The sequence below is a fragment of the Arachis hypogaea genome, chromosome 1, assembly GCF_003086295.3.
Source record: "Arachis hypogaea cultivar Tifrunner chromosome 1, arahy.Tifrunner.gnm2.J5K5, whole genome shotgun sequence".
NCBI classification, from domain to species: Eukaryota; Viridiplantae; Streptophyta; class Magnoliopsida; order Fabales; family Fabaceae; genus Arachis; species Arachis hypogaea.
In genome coordinates, this window is record NC_092036.1 from 109,403,309 (window position 1) to 109,423,050 (window position 19,742).

The 19,742-nt window shown below is 33.5% G+C and overlaps 2 protein-coding genes across 2 annotated transcripts; both read right to left on the reverse strand.

Annotated features, from left to right (window-relative positions):
* Window positions 1-1,508: 1,508 nt before the first annotated feature.
* On the reverse strand, window positions 1,509-1,853 carry LOC140183847 (uncharacterized). Its single transcript, XM_072233386.1, has one exon. The coding sequence runs from the start codon at window positions 1,851-1,853 to the stop codon at window positions 1,509-1,511; it is 345 nt and encodes a 114-aa protein (XP_072089487.1).
* A 6,310-nt stretch (window positions 1,854-8,163) lies between these two features.
* LOC112709316 (uncharacterized) lies at window positions 8,164-9,938 on the reverse strand. The gene is made up of 3 exons (XM_025761213.3): window positions 9,513-9,938; window positions 8,642-8,724; window positions 8,164-8,549 (listed from the first exon to the last, which is right to left on the reverse strand). The coding sequence occupies exons 1-3, from the start codon at window positions 9,811-9,813 to the stop codon at window positions 8,262-8,264; spliced, it is 672 nt and encodes a 223-aa protein (XP_025616998.1). The 5' UTR covers window positions 9,814-9,938; the 3' UTR covers window positions 8,164-8,261.
* Window positions 9,939-19,742: the final 9,804 nt, after the last annotated feature.

Consider the following 19,742-nt stretch of genomic DNA (forward strand, 5'->3'; position numbering starts at 1 on the left):
GCCACTTGGTCCGGCATTTTCCAAGGGGAAGGCGGGGAGATGGCCACAATCTTCTTTACAACATCCTCCGGAAGCCAACCATTTAGCTTGTTCACATCCCAGTTTTCTGAAACATCAAGGAAATCCATAAGAGAACTAGATGTATCTAAAGGAGAGTTATTTACCTGTGTAACATATTGTTCCAGCTTGCCCAAGTTAGGGACCCAATTATGCTTCCAAAAACTGATCTCAGTGCCATCTCCTATCCTCCAAATATGGTTTTGCGAGATATCGGGCCATGCCTTACAAACTCCCTTCCAAATGTTAGAGCTCTTTGGTTTTCTATCCACGATAGGAATAATATTGTTCCCGGCTTTATACTTATAACGAAGCACTCTAGCCCATAAGGAGTTTCTCTTCTCCACCAGGCCCCATCCAGCTTTCATCAGAAATGCATGGTTCATCAAACTTGCATGCCTAATGCCAAGTCCACCCACTTTTTTGGGAAGGTAGACTCTTTGCCAGTCTATGAGATGGATTTTCTTTGATTGTTCTGTATCACCCCAGAGAAAGCTACTGCATTTACGGTCAATGGCATTACAAGTAGACACATGTAATAGTGCATTTTACATAGTATAAAGAGGAATAGAAGAAATGACAGATTTCACCAGAGCTGTCCTCCCAGCTAACGACAAAGAAGAGGCTTTCCAAGAGTTGAGTCTGGAGTTAAGCTTGTTGATAATATCGTCATAAGTGCGCTTAGATACTTTGGAATGCAAGAGAGGAACTCCTAGGTACTTCCCAAGGTTATTCGTCCTTGCAAACTGGAGGGTTTCACTGATCTCAGTTCTAACTTGGTTACCCACATTCTTGAAAAAATAGACCCGAGTCTTCTCATTATTAACTTTTTGCCCCGAACTATCACAGAACGCCTTGAGACATCTCTTGATGATGTCAACTTGTTGGAGATTGGCTTTAGCAAAAAGAATAAGATCGTCTGCAAAGCACAAATGGGAAAGACTAGGACCATTTCTATTTAGTTTGATAGGTTTTCAGAAGCCATGGTCAACTGCAGCACTGATAAGCTGTGAGAGACGCTCCATGCACAGAACAAAAATGTATGGTGAAATAGGGTCTCCTTGACGGATGCCTCTGGACGGCTTAAATTCATCCAACTCCTCCCCGTTCCACAGGATTCGCATCCTAGCCGTAGAAATGCATGACATGATAAGGTTGGTAACCTGATCAGGGAACCCAATATCTTTAAGAGTCTCTTGCACAAAACTCCACTTCACTCTATCATATGCCTTTTCTAAATCAATTTTAATAGCCATCCAACCTTTCGGTCCTTTCTTAGTTCTCATAGAATGTATGACTTCCTGAGCAATAATAATGTCCGAGCTATGCCTACCCGGAACAAAACTGCATTGCGTAGGCTTCACCAGCTTTCCCATAAGATTTCTAATCCGATTCGCCAAGACTTTAGTAACAACTTTATATGAGACGTTACACAAACTTATCGGTCTCATCTACTTGAGGCTTGTGATAGGATCCACTTTAGGAATAAGGGTGATAAGAGTCTCGTTAATCTCATGAATTCTCTGAGGTTCTACGTAGATGCATTGAATAAGGTTGCAAAGATCAGGCCCAACTCTATCCCACTGATTTTGATAGAAAAATGCTTGTAAATCATCTCTTCCAGGAGCTTTGAAGCTCCCCATAGCAAAAACGGCCTCTTTTATCTCTTGAACAAAGATACTTCCCCCTATTATGTTGTGGTCAGCCATACTTAAACAGGGAAAAACATTATTAAGAACAAAGGGAACAGCAGGTAGAGAGTCTGTATAGAGGTCTGAGTAGAAAGAGAGAGCCATACTTTCGAGTACATTTTTATCAGTAACTAAATTACCTCCAAAGTCCTGCAATGAGTGGATTTTATTTTTTCGTCTCCTCACCATAGTTGAACCATGAAAATACCTGGTATTCATATCACCAAACTCGACCCATTTGCATCTTGATTTCTGGTACCATAGAATTTCTACTTGTGTCAACACTTCCTCGTATTCCTTCTAAAGCTGCACTTGAAGATCCTCAAGGAAAGAGTTGCTGCCCTGCATTAAGCTATTTGTGATTCCTTGAAGTCTTCGCAGAATTCTGCTTTTACGTTTCCAAATGTCACCAAAAACATTATAGTTCCAGTTCTTCAGGGAGTTCTTGAAATTTGACAGGCCTTCTGACCAAGAACTCTCCATACGCCAAGATTGATGAATCAGATTATTGAAATCAGGATGCGAAAGCCAAGCTGCAAGAAACCTAAACGGCCTTCTCCCTCTATTCAGATTTGGACGCACAGCAAGGTTAAGACATAAAGGGGAATGATCCGACTTAAGAAGAGGAAGGTGTTTGACATGTGCCTCAGGAAAGGTAAGTTGCCAATTAAGATTACTCAGAAAGCCAAAAACGTGCCATTTCATTGGGGAGAAGGGCAAAAAAAAAAGATTTGCAATGAACCGGTCCGATTTTTAACCCAATCGGTTCACCGGTTTCTAATAATGGGGATTATTATATGAGTTCTCATGGGGGCAGGGACCTCTATCCCTACACCAGTACACCCGCCCCGTTTATTATACAGGTTCCGTCTTTATGGAGGAATTTTTATCCCCAAATTTATTTCCGGGCGAAAGACATTGCCTGGAATTTCATTTACGAATTAGGTTTCAAATTTGAGAGACTAAAATATTTAAGAGGTAATGACCAAATCAGGACTCAAAAGATTCAAAAGCTGGCATTTTGGTACCTCATTATTGTTATTGACAAAATAGTCTTTAAATAATTTTAAAATTTGACAAGCGTACCCGCGAGTTCGCCGGAGCACATCTCCGACAAGTACAGTGCTGACATGGCCACTACATTTTGATGACATGGCAAACCCCCCTTCCCCCACCCCCACCCTACTTCTTCCTTTCTTCCTTTCCAACGCACTTCTCCTTCTGCTTCCCCCTCCCCTTCCTGAGAGCACTCTCCCCCCTCCCCAACCCTAATCCTTACCTCCCCCTCCCTAACCCTAATCCCCCATCCCCAACGCACTTCCCCCTCCTCAATCCAAAATCCCCCTTTCTGAACCCTAATCCCCCTTCCCTTGTCCCTTTGAATTCTAATCCTCTTCCTAACACAGTGTCTCATACTCTCAACTCACTCTCCCCCAAAACAGCAGTGGAGTTCAACATTCTCAGTCTTACAGAGCTAGTGTCATCGACACCGCACTGTCGCCATCTTGTCATCGAATCTTCTGCATCCGCCAGTGTCGTCTATCTCCTTCGTGGCATTGCGTTGTCTGTGCGTCTTCACTGCTGTCGCCTTCACTGCTTGTATCTGCTTGCTGCTAGCCCCCAGTCGCTGCCATGCCTCCTCTGTCTGGGTTCCATCTTGACTCCATCATGTCGTGCCTCCTCTGTGTCTGGTGTTCTTCTTCTATTCTTACTTTGGTGGTATTGTATTAAGTTTTATTTTATTTTATTTTGATTATTGTATATGAATTTGTTTGTTTTCTCTGAATTTTATTTTTATTAATTTTTTTGAATGATAATTTAACCTAAAAATTTGGGACAATTCATGATTTGGGACAACTCTGTTGATATTGAGGTTGTTGTTGCTGTGAATTGTGGTGTTGAGGGAGGGAGAGGGGAGTGTGCGTTGGAGAAGGGGGAGTGGTGGAGATTATTGTTGCTGTTGATATTATGGCAATTGTTACTGCAAGTGGTGGGGTTGAGGGAGGGAGGGGTAGCGTGCGTTGGAGAGGGAGAGTGGTGGAGGTTGTTGTTGCTATGAATGGTGGTGTTGAGGGAGAAAGGGGAAGTGTACGTTGGGGAGGGGGTTGTGATACGGCGGAGACTACGATGGGGGAGAAGTGTGCGTTGGGGATGGGAGCTGCGACAGGGGGGAGAGGGAAGGGGAGGGAGTGTGCGTTGGGGAGGAAACTTTGGGGATGGTTTGCCAAGTCACCAAAACACGGTGGCTACATCAGCATTGTGCTTGTCGGAAATTTGCTCCGGCAAACTCAGGGGTACGCTTGTCAAATTTTAAAATCATTTAAAAACCATTTTGTCAATAACAATAGTGAAATACTAAAATGTCAGCGTTTGAATCTTTCGAATACTGATTTGGTCATTACCTCAATATTTAATACAAAAAATTTTAGTGATTGATTTAGATAATAATTTTTTCTTTATTTTTTTTACCGATATTTAATGAAAAAATTTTAGTGATTGATTTAGATAATAATTTTTTCTTTTATTTTTTTTTTACCGAAAAGTGTATTATAGTACATGCAATCTATTCGATATAAGAATACAAAAAGAAATTATTATTTTAATGTTAACTCATATTTTAATTATGTTTTGATTTTCTAATAAAAAAAATTTTAAATTTTTTATTTTATTTATGTTTATAAAATATAAATGTATATTTCAATTTTTATTCACTTAAAATTTTAAAAATATAAATTAAAAAAATAATTGACAATCTTAATTCATCTTTTTAATTATCTTTTTAGAATTTAATTTTAACACATTATGAATGTAAAATATATTTATACGAAAAATTCAATTACATAATATTATGTCAATAAAAAAATTATCTTTTATTTTAATTATTTAAATCGTTATCAAAAAAATAAATTTAATTGAATGACGTGTAAAATATTTTTTTAAACTCATTCTTCTAATTTTTAAATTAAAAAATTTTGAATTTTTTATTTTTTTAATTTTTTTAAGAAAGTAACATAAAAATTAAATTTTTAATTATTTAAAATTAAGAGAATAATTAAAAAAAATTAAAACTCATAATCATTAGCATTCTATCTATTCATGAAGTGGAGATTAGAGTATTTAAATATTTATCTAGTATTTTATAATAGTATATACTAATATGTTTAAGATAGAATAAGAAGGTAGTGCTTCTTAATAAATGTTATATTATTTCCTATTAAAGATAATAAATAAATTAATAAAAATATAAGAATAAACTATTTTTTTGTCCTTAACGTTTGGGATAAGTTTTAAAGTTGTCTCTAACATTTGAATTGTCCTTTTTAAGTTCCTAATATTTCAAAATTGACTCAATATTGTCCTATCGTTAAGAATCTGTTAACGAAATTGATGGTGAGACAAAATTGAGACGATTTTAAAACGTTAGTGACTTAAATAGGACGAAATTGTTAGGGACAAAAACGATACATAGAAATAAATCTTAATTTTATCCTTCACTAATATCAATCTTTTATGGTACATAGTTATTCAATTATTTTTTAATCACATTTAAGTAAATTACACTCAATCACGTTACTTTGATTTTTAAATAAATTTATTTTTTTTATAATTTTACTCTTAAAGATTTTTACTCATTATGAAATATTTGTAAATGACTAGAATCACATTACATAATTTTTTTCCACGTTTTATGTACTAGTCATTTTACAAATATTTTATGATGAGTAAAAATTTTTAAAAGTAAAATTATAAAAAATAAATTTATTTATAATAAAATTAATGTGATTAGGTGTAATTACTTATATGTGATTAAAAAATAATCAAATAACTATATACCGTAAAAAATTGATATTGTTGAAGGATAAAATTAAGATTTATTTCTATATATCGTTTTTGTCCCCAACATGTTCGTCCTATTTAAGTCCCTAACGTTTTAAAATCGTCTCAATTTTTGTCTCGCCGTCATTTCCGTTAACAGATTTCTAATGACAGGACAACATTGAGTCAATTTTGAAACGTTAGGGACTTAAATAGGATGTTTCAAACGTTAGGGACAACTTTGACACTTACCCTAAATATTGAGGACAAAAACGATACTTTACTCAAAATATAATATTTTTATTTAATAAAAAATATTTATTTATTTAATAAAGAGTATTTAAAGATAAACTATGATGGTTATCAATGGTTAAGAGAAAGGGGGTTGAATCTTGACTTTTTTTTTTAACTTTGCTTGTAACTATGCTTTTTGTAGAAAGAACACAGGAGATACTTTAATTTTGTCTCTTTACACAATAGAAAGCAGAATAGAGTTGCTTGTAAAAATTGTTATAGTGAAACGTTGCTTAGTAGAGAAATCAGAAAATACTTTATTTTTGTCTCCTATATTGCAAAACTAATAACAGAGAAGAGAGTAGAGAATGACACACAAATGCAATGTAGCCTACATCTAGTCTCCATCACAATAATGATGGAATTTCACTATCTTTTCAACAGATTACAATCACCAATTCTCCCTAGGATTTACCCCAATCCTATCTGGGACAAGTCTAGATTATAATCCAACCTGAACTTGACTACAATACTCTAGTTTTCAACTACAAAGTGCTAACCCAACTTGTAAGAAAATCCCCTCAGGATCATGACCACAAAATAGAAATACATTTAAAGAATAACTGAAATAACTTAGACTTTTTCTCTAAGCTTAGCTCTCTGTCTTTTTTCCCACATTGGATTTTTTTTACAAATCTCACCATATTTGTCTTTTTTTTTCTAATGAAACTCAAAACACACTAAACTGACAAAAAGAATTACAAAATAAAAACCATGAAGGAGAATAATAAACAGTTCAGTGAACTATAGAAATCCAAACGTTTGTGCTATCACTCATTGCTCTAATTCTTGACTGTTCACCCTTATTATAGAGGATTGAAGCTTTCTAGGCTTGAAACCTTACTTCATGACATGTTGGTTTTTCTTCTCCCAAGATCAGAATCAATAGTGGCGTTCACAGAGGTAAGAGAGAGCAGAAACAGTGACATGCAACCATACATTTTTCTCTCATCCTTTTTCTTCAAGAATCTTAAAATTGGATCGTTCATCTTTACTTTAGCCCCAAGTTTGTTTTTTGACCGTTGATAAGTAGTAGATCACCATTAACTTTAATTTTTTCATGGTTTTCGGTTCGGTGTTTGTAGCCCAGTTGATTTTTTTAACGTTTCTTGATGAAGCACAAATGAAATTTTTTTTTTTTTGTGATTCTCTGTTCGATTGAAATCTTTTCTCTTGTTGTAGTCCTTGTTCTTTCTTTTCTTGTTTGAGAATGGAAATAATATTTTTGTTGTTGACTGTGTTTTAACTTCAAAAATTTTTTTTCTTTCTGCTTGCTTTAGAGATGATGTGATATTAAAGAAAGAGAAAAGAGAGAGGAGAGAATTTTTAGTTTGGTGGGTAAAAAAAGTGTCTTTAAATGAAATAGAATCTCATCACTTAGTTAGCAACTAAATTGAGTGTGTGAATTTGGGTAAGGCAACCGATTGGATTTACTTTGAACCAATGTGTTTTCATTTTTTTATTTGCTAAGGGTCTATTTTTGTTTCAGATGAGAAGCATTTGAGGTGGAGATAAATAAACATTGGACTTTGAGTGTTGTGTGTATATATTTAGGCCAAATTCAGTTTGAACTTAATAACTTCATGCTTCTTGAACCAATTTTACAACAACAAAGTCTTGTCCCATTAAGTGGAGTCGGCTACATGAATCAACGATGTCATTATACTCTATCTTCTTGAACCAATTTTAATTTAGTTTAATTTTTGCACACTAAACCAAACAACATTATACAAACAATTAATAATTAATTCAATAATATTTTATCATCATTTTAATCATGATTTAATTCACTAAACTCAACAAATTACTTTATAATTTTTATATAAAATAAAAGTAAAGAGAAAATAACCACCACAAACCCAATTACAGTTAATTTTCTGCCAAACAGAGTAACATCATCAAACTTATATTACAAAAAATAATTTTTAAACATTTAATTTATTATACTATATTAATATTTACTTTATGAATATTAGATTTTGGTGTAGTGTAGCTCCTATTTTGACAAGCAAAATCCTCTTATTTCACCATTTTATAGAACAAAGCACAAATAATACTGAAAAGTAAAAACTGTTCTTCATTAGCATACCAAGTGAATTTCCCTCGCACCTTTTCATTCATTTAATGCCTGAACCTTACACATTAACATGTTTCATTAATAATCACATTAATTAACTATTTTATTAACTATATATTATATTTTATTGAGTTTAATTTTGATACATTAATATTGTAAAGCGTTTTATACAATCACACAATCACATTTATTTTTTTGATGACCATTCAAACATTTACATAGTCAATATAAAAAGTAGTTATTATTATTACTATGTATTATGTAATTAAATACATATATAAAATTATTTTACACTTACAGTACATCAAAATTAAATTCTATTTTATTTAAGCCAAAAGCCAAAAGTTTTTATGGCGTTTCGTAGAAATTAAATAGCCTCCAAGTTTCTTATTCTTCCTTCTCACAGCAATGGTCATGCAAGGTGAGTTTTGTATGCAGTACTCAACAACCTCAGATCTCGTCCTCATCCGCGGCCACCTCTTCGCCATCAGCCACCGCACCAGTGATCGCTTCCTTTGTCCGACGACCAACAGCGACACGCTTTGTTGCTTCGCTTCTTGCACTATGGCAGCACCCTTTTCCTCTGCTTCAAGCATTACTACACTTACTTGCACCTCAAGAAACAGAGGAATACAACATGTTACATAAGCAGAACAATGTTCCATTTCCTAGAAATCAATGAAATACCTTTTAATTTGAAACTTACTCCGGGTTTCTTTGTTTCGCATGTGTTTTTCATTTCAAGTAGAAGTTGATAAGCCTTTAAATTGAACTTTCTTTCATTAGAATCTGTCTATCAAATCACCAAATCAATAAAAGTGAACAAAAAAGTGTAATAATATTTATATATTGGCATGGATATAAATCCATCACTTGTAACTACTTAAGAAAACCCACTATCTTAAGTATGTCTAAGATAAGAGATTAATTTAATATTTCATTAATATTAGATGATTGGGTCAAATATTTTTATTGATATAATAACATATAATTAAATTAAAAAATATTTAGAAGAAAATAAAAAATTAATTCAAAAATATTAAAATTATCTTATTTTACATTTTTTAATATTGCTGAAATAATTGGATAATTTTGGATTGTTGTATTTTCTTATTGAATTAAATATTTGATTATTTGTAAATAAATAAATAAGATCTAGTTAGTGTTGTTCGCAGGACGTTAAAATTAGCTATATTATTAATATAGATATAAGTGCTAGTTTGAATTGATTTTTTTGAGTTAAAAAAGTATTTTTCTTAAAAAATAAAATACTTTTATTCAAATTAAAATCTATTTGAATACATTTTTTTAAAAAAAGTACTTTTATTATAAAATATATATTTTTTTAAAACTAATCATACATTGCTTAAAAAAAAAAACAAAAGACGTTTTTAATATTTAAAAAATCTTTTCAAAAAATTTATCTAAATATAAAATAGTTTTTGTCTGTTAAAAATTTTTTTTCTTAAAAATCAATCCAAAGTGTCCTTCATTTATTACTTCATACTTAAGAAAACTCATAATCCACAATAACACATAATGGAATCTTTGTAAATAATAACATTTGTGATTCTCACCTTCTCTATTAGTGGGTTTGGCTACATGAACAAGAATAACATTGTCTTGTCTCTGAATAGTGTGAGAGAGTGCCCAATCTAGAGCACCCTTAGCTTCAAAGCTAGAATCCACAACCACCATAACCCGGTTGTTGCCACCAGTTTCAACACCACTTTCATCAGTCTTGTCTCTACAAGATTCATGCACCTCGTTGCTCGAAAACTCAGCTCTTGAAGCAGAAGAAGCTCTTACGTGAGGGGTCGCGTTACCAAAGCACAAACCTCGCAACCTCAGTCGTGGCCTGCTTCTTCCTAGTCCCATTTTTTTTTCAAATTGTAAGGAATTAATATGAAGTTATGAACAATGGAACTGTGACATACTATATAGTATGAGCTAATATATAGTGTGTTCATTTGAGAACATAATTGAACAATGCCAGCTTCAATATTCAATGTGACACTTGACTTTGATATTTATTTATTTATTTGTTTTTTGGTCACGATTCAACCTCTCAAAGGGACATTTAATGATTTATTTGTTTGTTTATGCGCGATTTTCTTAGTTGGGGGGCCAGTTCTGTATGAACGTGGGAGTCATGAAGATTTTGGATTGATGAACAAGAGTTGACAATGTTAACATTAATTCTTTAATAGATTACACACGTATGGAGGAATAATTCTGAGGGAATGCACCACAATTAGAATAATCAAAGAAAATTAAGAGAACACACCAATGATTGAAGAAAATGAAATGAACTTTGAGATAATTAGGTGTAGCGGAGATCACGTTAGTTAGATTTTGAAGACATCAAGGAAACATGGGCACACGTATAATGATGTAATCTCGACAAGTATAATTGCTTTCTTCATTTTAATTGATAAATAATTATAACTTAAATTATTTAAGAACAAGTCTTGAATACGAGTATATATATATTAAATATAATTTGTAAAAGTTGAGTCATAGAGTTTAATTTTGCTATATTAATAGTGTAAATATTTTTCACAGTCACTCAATTACGTTCATTTTTTAAAATAATTATTTATATAATCAATATAAATAATAATTATTTTTAGGGTTAAGTATTTTTTTCGTCCCTAAGGTTTGAGACCGAAATCAAAATCGTTCCGATCTTTTTTGTTATTAAAATCATCCTCAACTAGGGATGGCAATGCCACCTGAACCCGCGGGTACCCACTCCGCCCCTACCCGCTTGAAGCGGGTATTATCCGCCCCGCACTGGGACGGATTTTTAGCAAGGCGGGTTCTTGGGAGAGACGGGACGGGGTCGGGTTTAGGTGATACCCGCCCCGCTATATATATAATATATATAATTTTAATATATAATATATGTAAAATAATTAGTAAATGATTAATAATATTGTATTATATTTAAATTTTTACTTTAATTTATATTATGTATGTGATAATAGTTATATAAATTTTAAAATTTTATTTTATTTATTGGATTTTAATAATTATAAGAGCAGAGCGAGTACCTGCAGGAACGGATTAGGGTTCGATGTTTCACTACCCACAGATAAAAGAGGGGCGGATTCTATGTGAGTTATTGTACGGTGGGGCGGAGTTGGGTAGAACAAAAACCCACCCCTATCCGCCCCGTTGCCACCCCTATCCTCAACGTTTCGTCCTTTTCTACTTTAATTTTATTTTTTTTACTAAATTACCTCTAATAATTAATATAAATAATAAAAACAATATTAAAAAATAAAACCAAACCCCTTTCCCCTGCACCCTCACTCCCGTATTTCTTCCCTTTTTTTTCTCTCCCCATCCCCATCCTCATACCCCCTTCCGCCTCTTCCCTTTCAAGCTCAAACACAGTAACATTCTTTCCTTTCTTCCCAATTTGACTCAAACACTAATTAGTGGTAGTTAGTAGTTACCATATATATATGACAACTAACTGTTTCATGAGTTTTTTGTGCCTAAATTTGCAGAGAGAATTCTCAAATAGAGAATGTAAATTGATGTGTTTTGTTTGTAATGCTATGCACAGATACATTATATGGGTTTTGTTGTAAGGTTGAAGTATGAACTAGCTGGTGGTAATGTTTGGGAGATGGATAAAGACATGGACATCCACGTGCAGTGACGATTATTGTCCATCCCCATAAACACTTATTTGGCAAACCTAACATGATTCATCAGAATCAGAATAAAATAAAATACATAAAAGATTGATTGTGAGGTAATTTTTTTTTTAATTGAAGGGGATGGGGAGTTGTAAGGAAAAAAAATTGAAGGGGATGGGGTGGGGGGTATGAGGTACGGGAGTGAGAGTGCAGCTGGGGGAGAGTTTTGTTTTTATTTTTTAATATTATTTTTATTATTTATATTAATTATTAAGAATAATTTAATAAAAAAAATTAAAATAAAAAAGACGATTTTATAATATTTTGTAATGTTAAGAATGATTTTAGTAACAAAAAAAGATCAAGGACAATTTTGATTTTAATTTCAGAGATAAAAAAAAGTAATTAACCCTTATTTTTATATGGACAGTTTATTAAAATTAAATTTTAAATAATATTTATTAAGTTAAAAAAAGATCATTTAAATATCAAAATATAAAAATAAAATTCCATAGATTTACATTTTAGGGCTACCAATAGGAGTCACAACTCTACTACTCAATTTAGTTAACCGGATAGATCGAATAAATAAAAACATAATTCATTTAGAAGTAGGTTAATTTAAGTTAATTTCGATAATTCGCAAGTTAAACAAGTTTAAGTCAATCGGACATAGATGGCCAGTTTGACTTTTTCGTTTTGTTTTTATTTTCACTTAAAATATACAAAGACACTCAAAAAATGGTGATGCTGGTTTAACAATTTAAGGTTCCAATAGAAATGGATGAGTTTATATCACATTATTTTTGTTATTATAGACTTTGAAACTCATTACTGTAATACTAACTTTTAGTTACCTATACTTTTTTTATTTTGCTTTTTTTTTTTTTTGATGTCAATAATGCAAAACTTTCTTATTCTTTCTTTGTATATACGTGAGAAAACAAGACTTGTGAATTGTGATAATGTGATGTAAGTCGTGATAAATATGTGGTTTGGATTACTTGAAATTTCTTCCTCTTGTTATTGCCATTGGCCGGCCCATATCATGACTCCTTTTTTGACTTTCTAACAAAAACTTTTTTCTCATCGAATTCAACAAAAAATCAGCAGAAAACAAAAATTGCAATAATTGAAAAATGTGAATACCAAGTTGAGTTGGTTGAAGAATTATCTCCCACAAATTAGTTTTTGATTTGTTGGATTGAAAGATACTATAAAAGATAAAAATAAAATTATCACATGTCAGATATATTTACACCAAAAAAAAATTCTATACAAAAAAAAAAATAATTTTTCTAAAATTGCATTGAAATATATTTTTTATTGTTGTTTGTGTTAATATAAAAAATTAGAATTTTTCGACTGGAAAGGTGTTTCCACTATAGATTGTGTCGATTTGAAGAATTAGTTAGAATTAGCAACAGATGCAGATACGAATAAATTGAAGTCGAAGAGAAATGGTGTAAGAGCGCCGAAGTCGAAGATTTTCAACACATAAAAAAAGGTTGAAAAGCAGTTATTGTTCTTTCTTGAACATCAAGATTTCTTACTCGATCTTCAAACTGAGTTGAGAACATGGATGCAAAATTTGAGGAGCAAGCTGAAGAGCGAACGTGGGGTTTAGAGACCAAGGTAAGAGAAGATGTGGAATGTCAAACTTAGGAGTCAAGATTCTTCATGGTCAAAGTAAGGCATAGCCTGAGAAAAATGCGGAAGCTAGATCGTGTGAAAAAGATAGGCATTCTGCAGTTCATTTCTGCTGTCTATAAAATGGAAAAAACTAGAATAATTAAAGGACTTCAATTTAAACAATGAGTATTTGAAAATGAGATATTTTCTTTTTTCACTTACAAAAAATACCTTCACTTGGTTTTCATGATCAATTCTTCAGAGAAAAAATAAAAGTAACTTTATCAAATTCATTTACAGAAAAAAAGGGAAAAGCTTAGTCGATTGATGACTATCTCATACAATTCAAGAATATAAGAAACAAGTATTTTACTCCTATTCATAAACCAGAAGTAGTCAAGATGGCCATCAATGGTCTTGATTTTAATATTCAAAAGAAATTAGTGAACCACCGATTTTTAGACTTGACTCAGTAAGCTGATAAAGTACAAGAGATTGAGAAATTAAATAAAAAAAAAGAAGAATTTGAGTCGAGCAAAAGAAAACCTTTCTTTAATAAAAAGGTAAATTATGTTGACTGTACGAGTGAAGAAGAGTTGAATAATGAATCTGCCTTTGTTGCAGAATTAAAAGATGGACCCCCGTATGTGTGTCGATCTCTTAATCCAACAAAAGACAAAACTCCTTTGTCAGGAGGAAGAAGTTATTCTTTTGATTTGACAAAAGCTGAACAAATTTTTGACATGTTATTAAAAGATAAACAACTTGTACTCCTTGAAGGAAAAAGAATACCATTTGTTTCTGAAATTAGAAATAAAAAGTTTTATAAATTTTATCAAGCCTATGGTCATTATACTAATAATTGTGTACGTTTCAGGGACTTGATATAGAAGGCAATTGAAGATGGTCGACTAAAGTTCGCAGAAAAACTTAAGATGAAAGCACACTTTGATCCTTTCCAGGTCACGTCGAACTTTGCAGAAACAGAGGAATTGAGTTTTTCGATTAACATGGCCTCTGTCGAGGCCGCAGGAAAAAATGATTAGCGTTCGAAACAGAAAGGGTCATGTATCCAAAGGCAAGAGAGAATTGGTTGGATTTTTTGCTAAGGTAAAGAGAAGAGGAAGGAAATATTGCTCTTTGTCCTCGATGCAGTACTTTGTTTAAAGCCTCAGCTGCTAAGGTTTTTTACTCATACAAAAAGAGTCGAAAATTCATTTATCAAGAGGAATGAGGCAAGCTTGGCTGAAGTAGGAAAGTAAGGGTCAAGACCTTACAAATGCCTCTGTTAGGCAATAGATGCGTACAAGGTCACGGTTGATTAGAAACCCCATGGAGTATTCAATCGAACTAGAGTTCCATCTGCCAATGTGTCAAACAATAAATGAGTGCAGAACAATGCTCCAAACTACTCAAAGAACTATAACTTTAACGTTCCCACAGGAGGTTTGGGAAGTTGGGCTGGAAGCCAGAAATAGATGCTTTTCAACGTGGGGCCAGCAAAAGAGGTGGTGGTCGAGTTAGATCTTAACGAAACTTTCAGGATGGAGCTCCCTTCATTCCAAGAGTTGTGGCTTAGGCACAAGGGGCATATATCGGCACAAAAGGTCCATATCTCAAGTTGAGTAAAGAAAGTAAGTCACCTGATAAGGAGGAACAAAAGGAGAATAAGACTTCCTCGATCAAGGGCCAAGAACCAAAAGAGGTGGCAAAGCAAACATCGACTGTCAAACAATCATTCAAAGGTAAAGAAGAGGATGAGTCATTAACTAAGACCTTCGACTCCAGATTTGAAGATGACTTAGATGTCATGTTTGGTGAGACTGATTTTGGTTATGTAGCCACAATGTTGGTACTCTCTTTCAACTTTTAGGGTGACTATGAAAGCCCTTGGAGTTGTCTCGAAGGGGATTGCGATGATATCATCCTATGGGACAAATGCAGGTTTGTCGAAAATCGGTTGATTAAAGAAGGGTTGTTCGAAAGACCTGATGAAATAACCAAGGGTTACCTTAAACCTTTACATATCAAAGCTAAGGTGAAAGAATTAGTGATCAATCACATCTTGGTCGATGGAAGAGTAGTAATTAACTTAATGCCTGAGAGCATACTCCCTTATTCCCAAAAATAGTCGAAGATTTGATTAAGACAAATTTGGTTGTTATTGGATTCAATAATAAGTCGACAACAGCCTTGGAAATGATCTCACTCAAGGTTAAAGTAGGAAGTGTCAAACGACCCACAATATTTATAGTGGTATCTACCAAGGCAAACTTCAATATGCTATTGGGAAGAGATTGGATCCATGAAGTGGGGGCAATTCCCTCGATCCTACATAAAAAATTGGTGCTTTGGGACGAGGATGGAAGGATCGAAGAAATTAAAGCTAACAACAGCCCTTTTTATGCCAAACAGATGAATGTCAGGCTTAAAGAATATCATACTAGTGTTCGACCACTAGATATTGATATGAGCACCTTTGACCCAGCTTTTATCAAAGGCTGCTATGTCGGGGGTCCATGGTATTGAAGTTGGTCCTTAAGTCTAAGGAAAGCTTGGCCAAAGAATCCACTTGATGGATATATCGAGCCATTAGGCTCGACTCTCAGCCTATATGGTTGAGAAGATGGAGTGCACAGGAGAACGTGCACTAGATTATATATATGATCTTGACCTCTTAGGGTTTGAGAAGTCCAATTTATTTTCAGAAGACTTGTACAATAAAAAAAAGTCAAAGTACAAGACCCTCTCAACAAAGTTGAGATTAGTGGAAAAGGTCAAGCTACATATATAAGCAAATGCTTAAATCCTATTTTTAAGGAGAAGCTAATAGAGATGTTGAAGAGATATCGGGATTGTTTTGCCTGGCAATACGAAAAAATGTCTGGGTTGGACAGATCTTTGGTCGAACATAAGCTTCTCCTTATTGATAACACTCGACCTATAAAGCAAGCTCCTAGACGTTTTACACCTAAAATCATGCTTAAAATCAAAGAGGAAGTCGAACGTTTGTTGAGAGCTAGTTTAATTCGAACAGCCAGATATGTTGAATGAATTTCTAATATTGTGCCTGTCATCAAGAAAAATTGATAGTTAAGACTTAAGAGTATATATTGATTTTAGGGATCTGAATAAAGCTACACCAAGGGATGAGTATCACATGCCAATTGCAGAGATGCTGATCGACTCTGCAGTAAGAAGAAAACTTCTAAGCTTCATGGATACTCAGGTTATAATTAGATATTCATATCCCAAGAAGATGTGTTGAAAACAACATTTTGATGCCCTAGTATTATTGGCACTATGAATAGTTAGTCATGCCATTTGGACTAAAGAATGATGGGGCAACTTACCAAAGAGCAATGAATTCTATTTTCCATTATTTTATTGATAAGTTTATGGAAATTTACATTGATGATGTAGTGGTGAAGTCAGAGTCGAAAGAATCTCATTTAAATGATTTAGAGACTGGTTTTAAACGAATAAGATATCATCGACTTAAGATGAATCCCTTAAAATGTACTTTTGGTGTATCTACAGAAATTTTTTTTGGATTCATTGTGCATAAAAAAGTAGCTGTCGACATTAACAAGTGCAAAGTTCTCTTCGACTCATCACCTCCCAAAATAAAGAAAGAACTTCAATCTTTCTTAGGTAAAGTAAATTTTTTTCGACATTTTATTTCGAACCTGTCAGGAAAAACAAGGACATTTACTCCTTTGTTGAAATTGAAATAAGGAGAAGAATTCAAATGGGAAGAGGAACACCAACAAATATTTGACCAGATCAAGTAGTATTTGACTTCACCACCGATCTTGGCAAATGTTAAGCAAGGTTGACCCCTAAAGTTATATATAGTTGCATAAAAAACAACGTTAGAGAGCATGATGATCCAAGAAGACGAAGTTGATAGAAAAGAGTAGTTTACTATCTAAGTCGAACGTTGATTGATGTAGAAATTCGATATAGTGCAGTCGAAAAACTTTGCTTAACCTTATATTTTTCTTGTACTAAACTTAAAATTTATTTGATTGGAAATAATGTTTATGTTATTTCAAAGTTTGATATTATTATAAACATGCTTTCTTATCCAATTTTGAGAGGTCGAATCGAAAAGTGGATGTTAAGTCTAATTGAATACTCCTTATTCTATATTCTCGCTAAAGATGTCAAAGGACAAGTGATTACTGACTCTTTAGCAGACCACTCTTGCATCGATATTGATGAACAACCCATACTTGGATATTTAGAGCGTAAACCTCGGAGGTTATTTTTCGATGGGTCGAAACATCAAAACGGAAAAGGAGTGGGTATCTTGATAATCAACCCTGATGATATATCGACTAAGTTTATGTTTCATCGAACAATGAAGCAAAGTATGAGGCCTTAATTATTGGTTTAGAACTATTAATTGAGAAAGGAGCTCGAACATTCAACATGCTGGGAGATTCACAGTTAGTAGTTCAACAATTGTCTAGAAAGTATCGAGTTATTAGTCAAAATTTAGCTAAGTATTTTGTGGTAGTTGTTTGACTCTTAGCTGAATTCGACTCAGTTTCAATAAAGTACATATTTAAATAGTCGAATCAGGAAGCTAACGAGTTAACTCAAATGACTTTTGGCTATAAAATATCTCCTAAGTTGATAAAGAAGTTTAGTGAAACCGAAACTAACTTAACTCCTTTAGAAGTAAGGGGTTTATTATGCAAATGCTTTCGATCCAAATGATTGGAGATATAAGATCATTGCCTTCATTGAAAACACCAATCAAAGAACAAATTGAAAAATTAAATATTTAGCATTGAGTTTTGTATTGGTTGGAAGGAATCTATTTGTAACACCCTTATTATCAAAATGTCACACTTCCGGCTGCGCTACTTTGATAGCAAGAAGTATTACGACAGTTTTCGTATACATAATAATAAAATAGGAGCTTTTGACTCGAAACCGTGTCGCTGTTTTCTTTAAATTCTTTTTCATGAAAACAAACAAGCATATATATACAAAACTTCTTACTCAAGCAACTTACAAATATTATATATATACATGTCATTACAGTCACGACTCCTATCCCTCTTACAAGAATTTAGTAATAAAGGCAAGGGAAATCTATTACATATGAATACAATAAAAACAAAATATCTAAGTACTTAATAAAACTCAGCAAGCTTTTTCGTCTGTCCTGAAAAGATAAAGCTGTAGGGGGTGAGAACCTAACCACATGGTCTCACCACAGATTTTCAGAATTGTCATAAGAGGATATTTAAAAAAAACTATTTTCAAACACAGTAATCATCGTTGTCTAATGAATCTTTTAAAAATCAACGGTTTAACATCCGAAAATCCGAAACTTTTTTAAAAGAAAATAGTTAATTATCCAAAATCCAAAACCTTTCTTTTCTTATGAGAAAAATCTTAAAAGTTTCTTAGACTGTATGAATGACCAACCTGTTCCAAGCATAGGTTCATTGAGTCTATGTTGAACCAGCTTAATTTTTCATACTTAACTAAACCCCAATCGAAAACCAATCACGCAATCATCAATACTATCATCAATTCAGCACCAATACTCAATCTAAAAAGTATCACACTAGAACAACCCTCAGCGCCTCCTCCACCCGCCAGAGGAATCCCTCAGAAACAAATATAGGCAAAATAGTCAAGGAAAACACAGTTATAAGTAGTAGTTATAGCAAATAGCTCAGATAGCAATTAATAATAATTAAGCAATTAGGCAAACTAAATGCACACTCAAACAAATAATACAAATGCATATGATGCATGCTTGTCATACTAACCATGAGCTCACGTATTGGTTATATTGCCAGAACCCGACACATCTGGTAGCTAACCCGGATGTCGTTCTCTTGAAAATCGGTAGGCGGTACACCACCACGATCCCTACCTGGTGAGCAGTACACCACCACGATCCCCAACATTGCAAACGGTACACCACCATGATCCTCGCAAGATTTTTAATTTGAAAACACACACCTGTGAGTGGTAAATAACCACGATACCCACCATCTGTGAGCGGTACACCACCACGATTCTCAAAGACATTGCGAAATTGGACAAGCAGTATACCACCACGACCTTTGCCAGGTCAAAACTCACAATCAAAACCATAATCTTTTAAAATTTTAACCCGGAGCAAGTGGGAGTGTGAGACTAAGGCACAACCCTTGCGTACTGCCCAGGTTTTTTAAATATCAAAATCTCTCTTTAGAAAAATTTCAAATCCATTTCTCTTTCGTAAAACTCCTTTTCACCAGTAACAAAAGTCTCAAATCAACTTTAACAATCCATTCTTTAATTCCAAAATATATAACTCTCAAAGTTTTATAAAAAATTCAGCAGCAGCTCCCCTAAAACTTGGACTTTGTCACCCTTCTCGGGTCTCAACCAAACTATTTATCAAACTCTTCTCAACCATTTCCTGTATTAAATCATTTCTGAATCAAACCGCTTCTAAAATCAAATCATTTTCATATCTCAAATCATTTCTAGTTCTCAAAATTA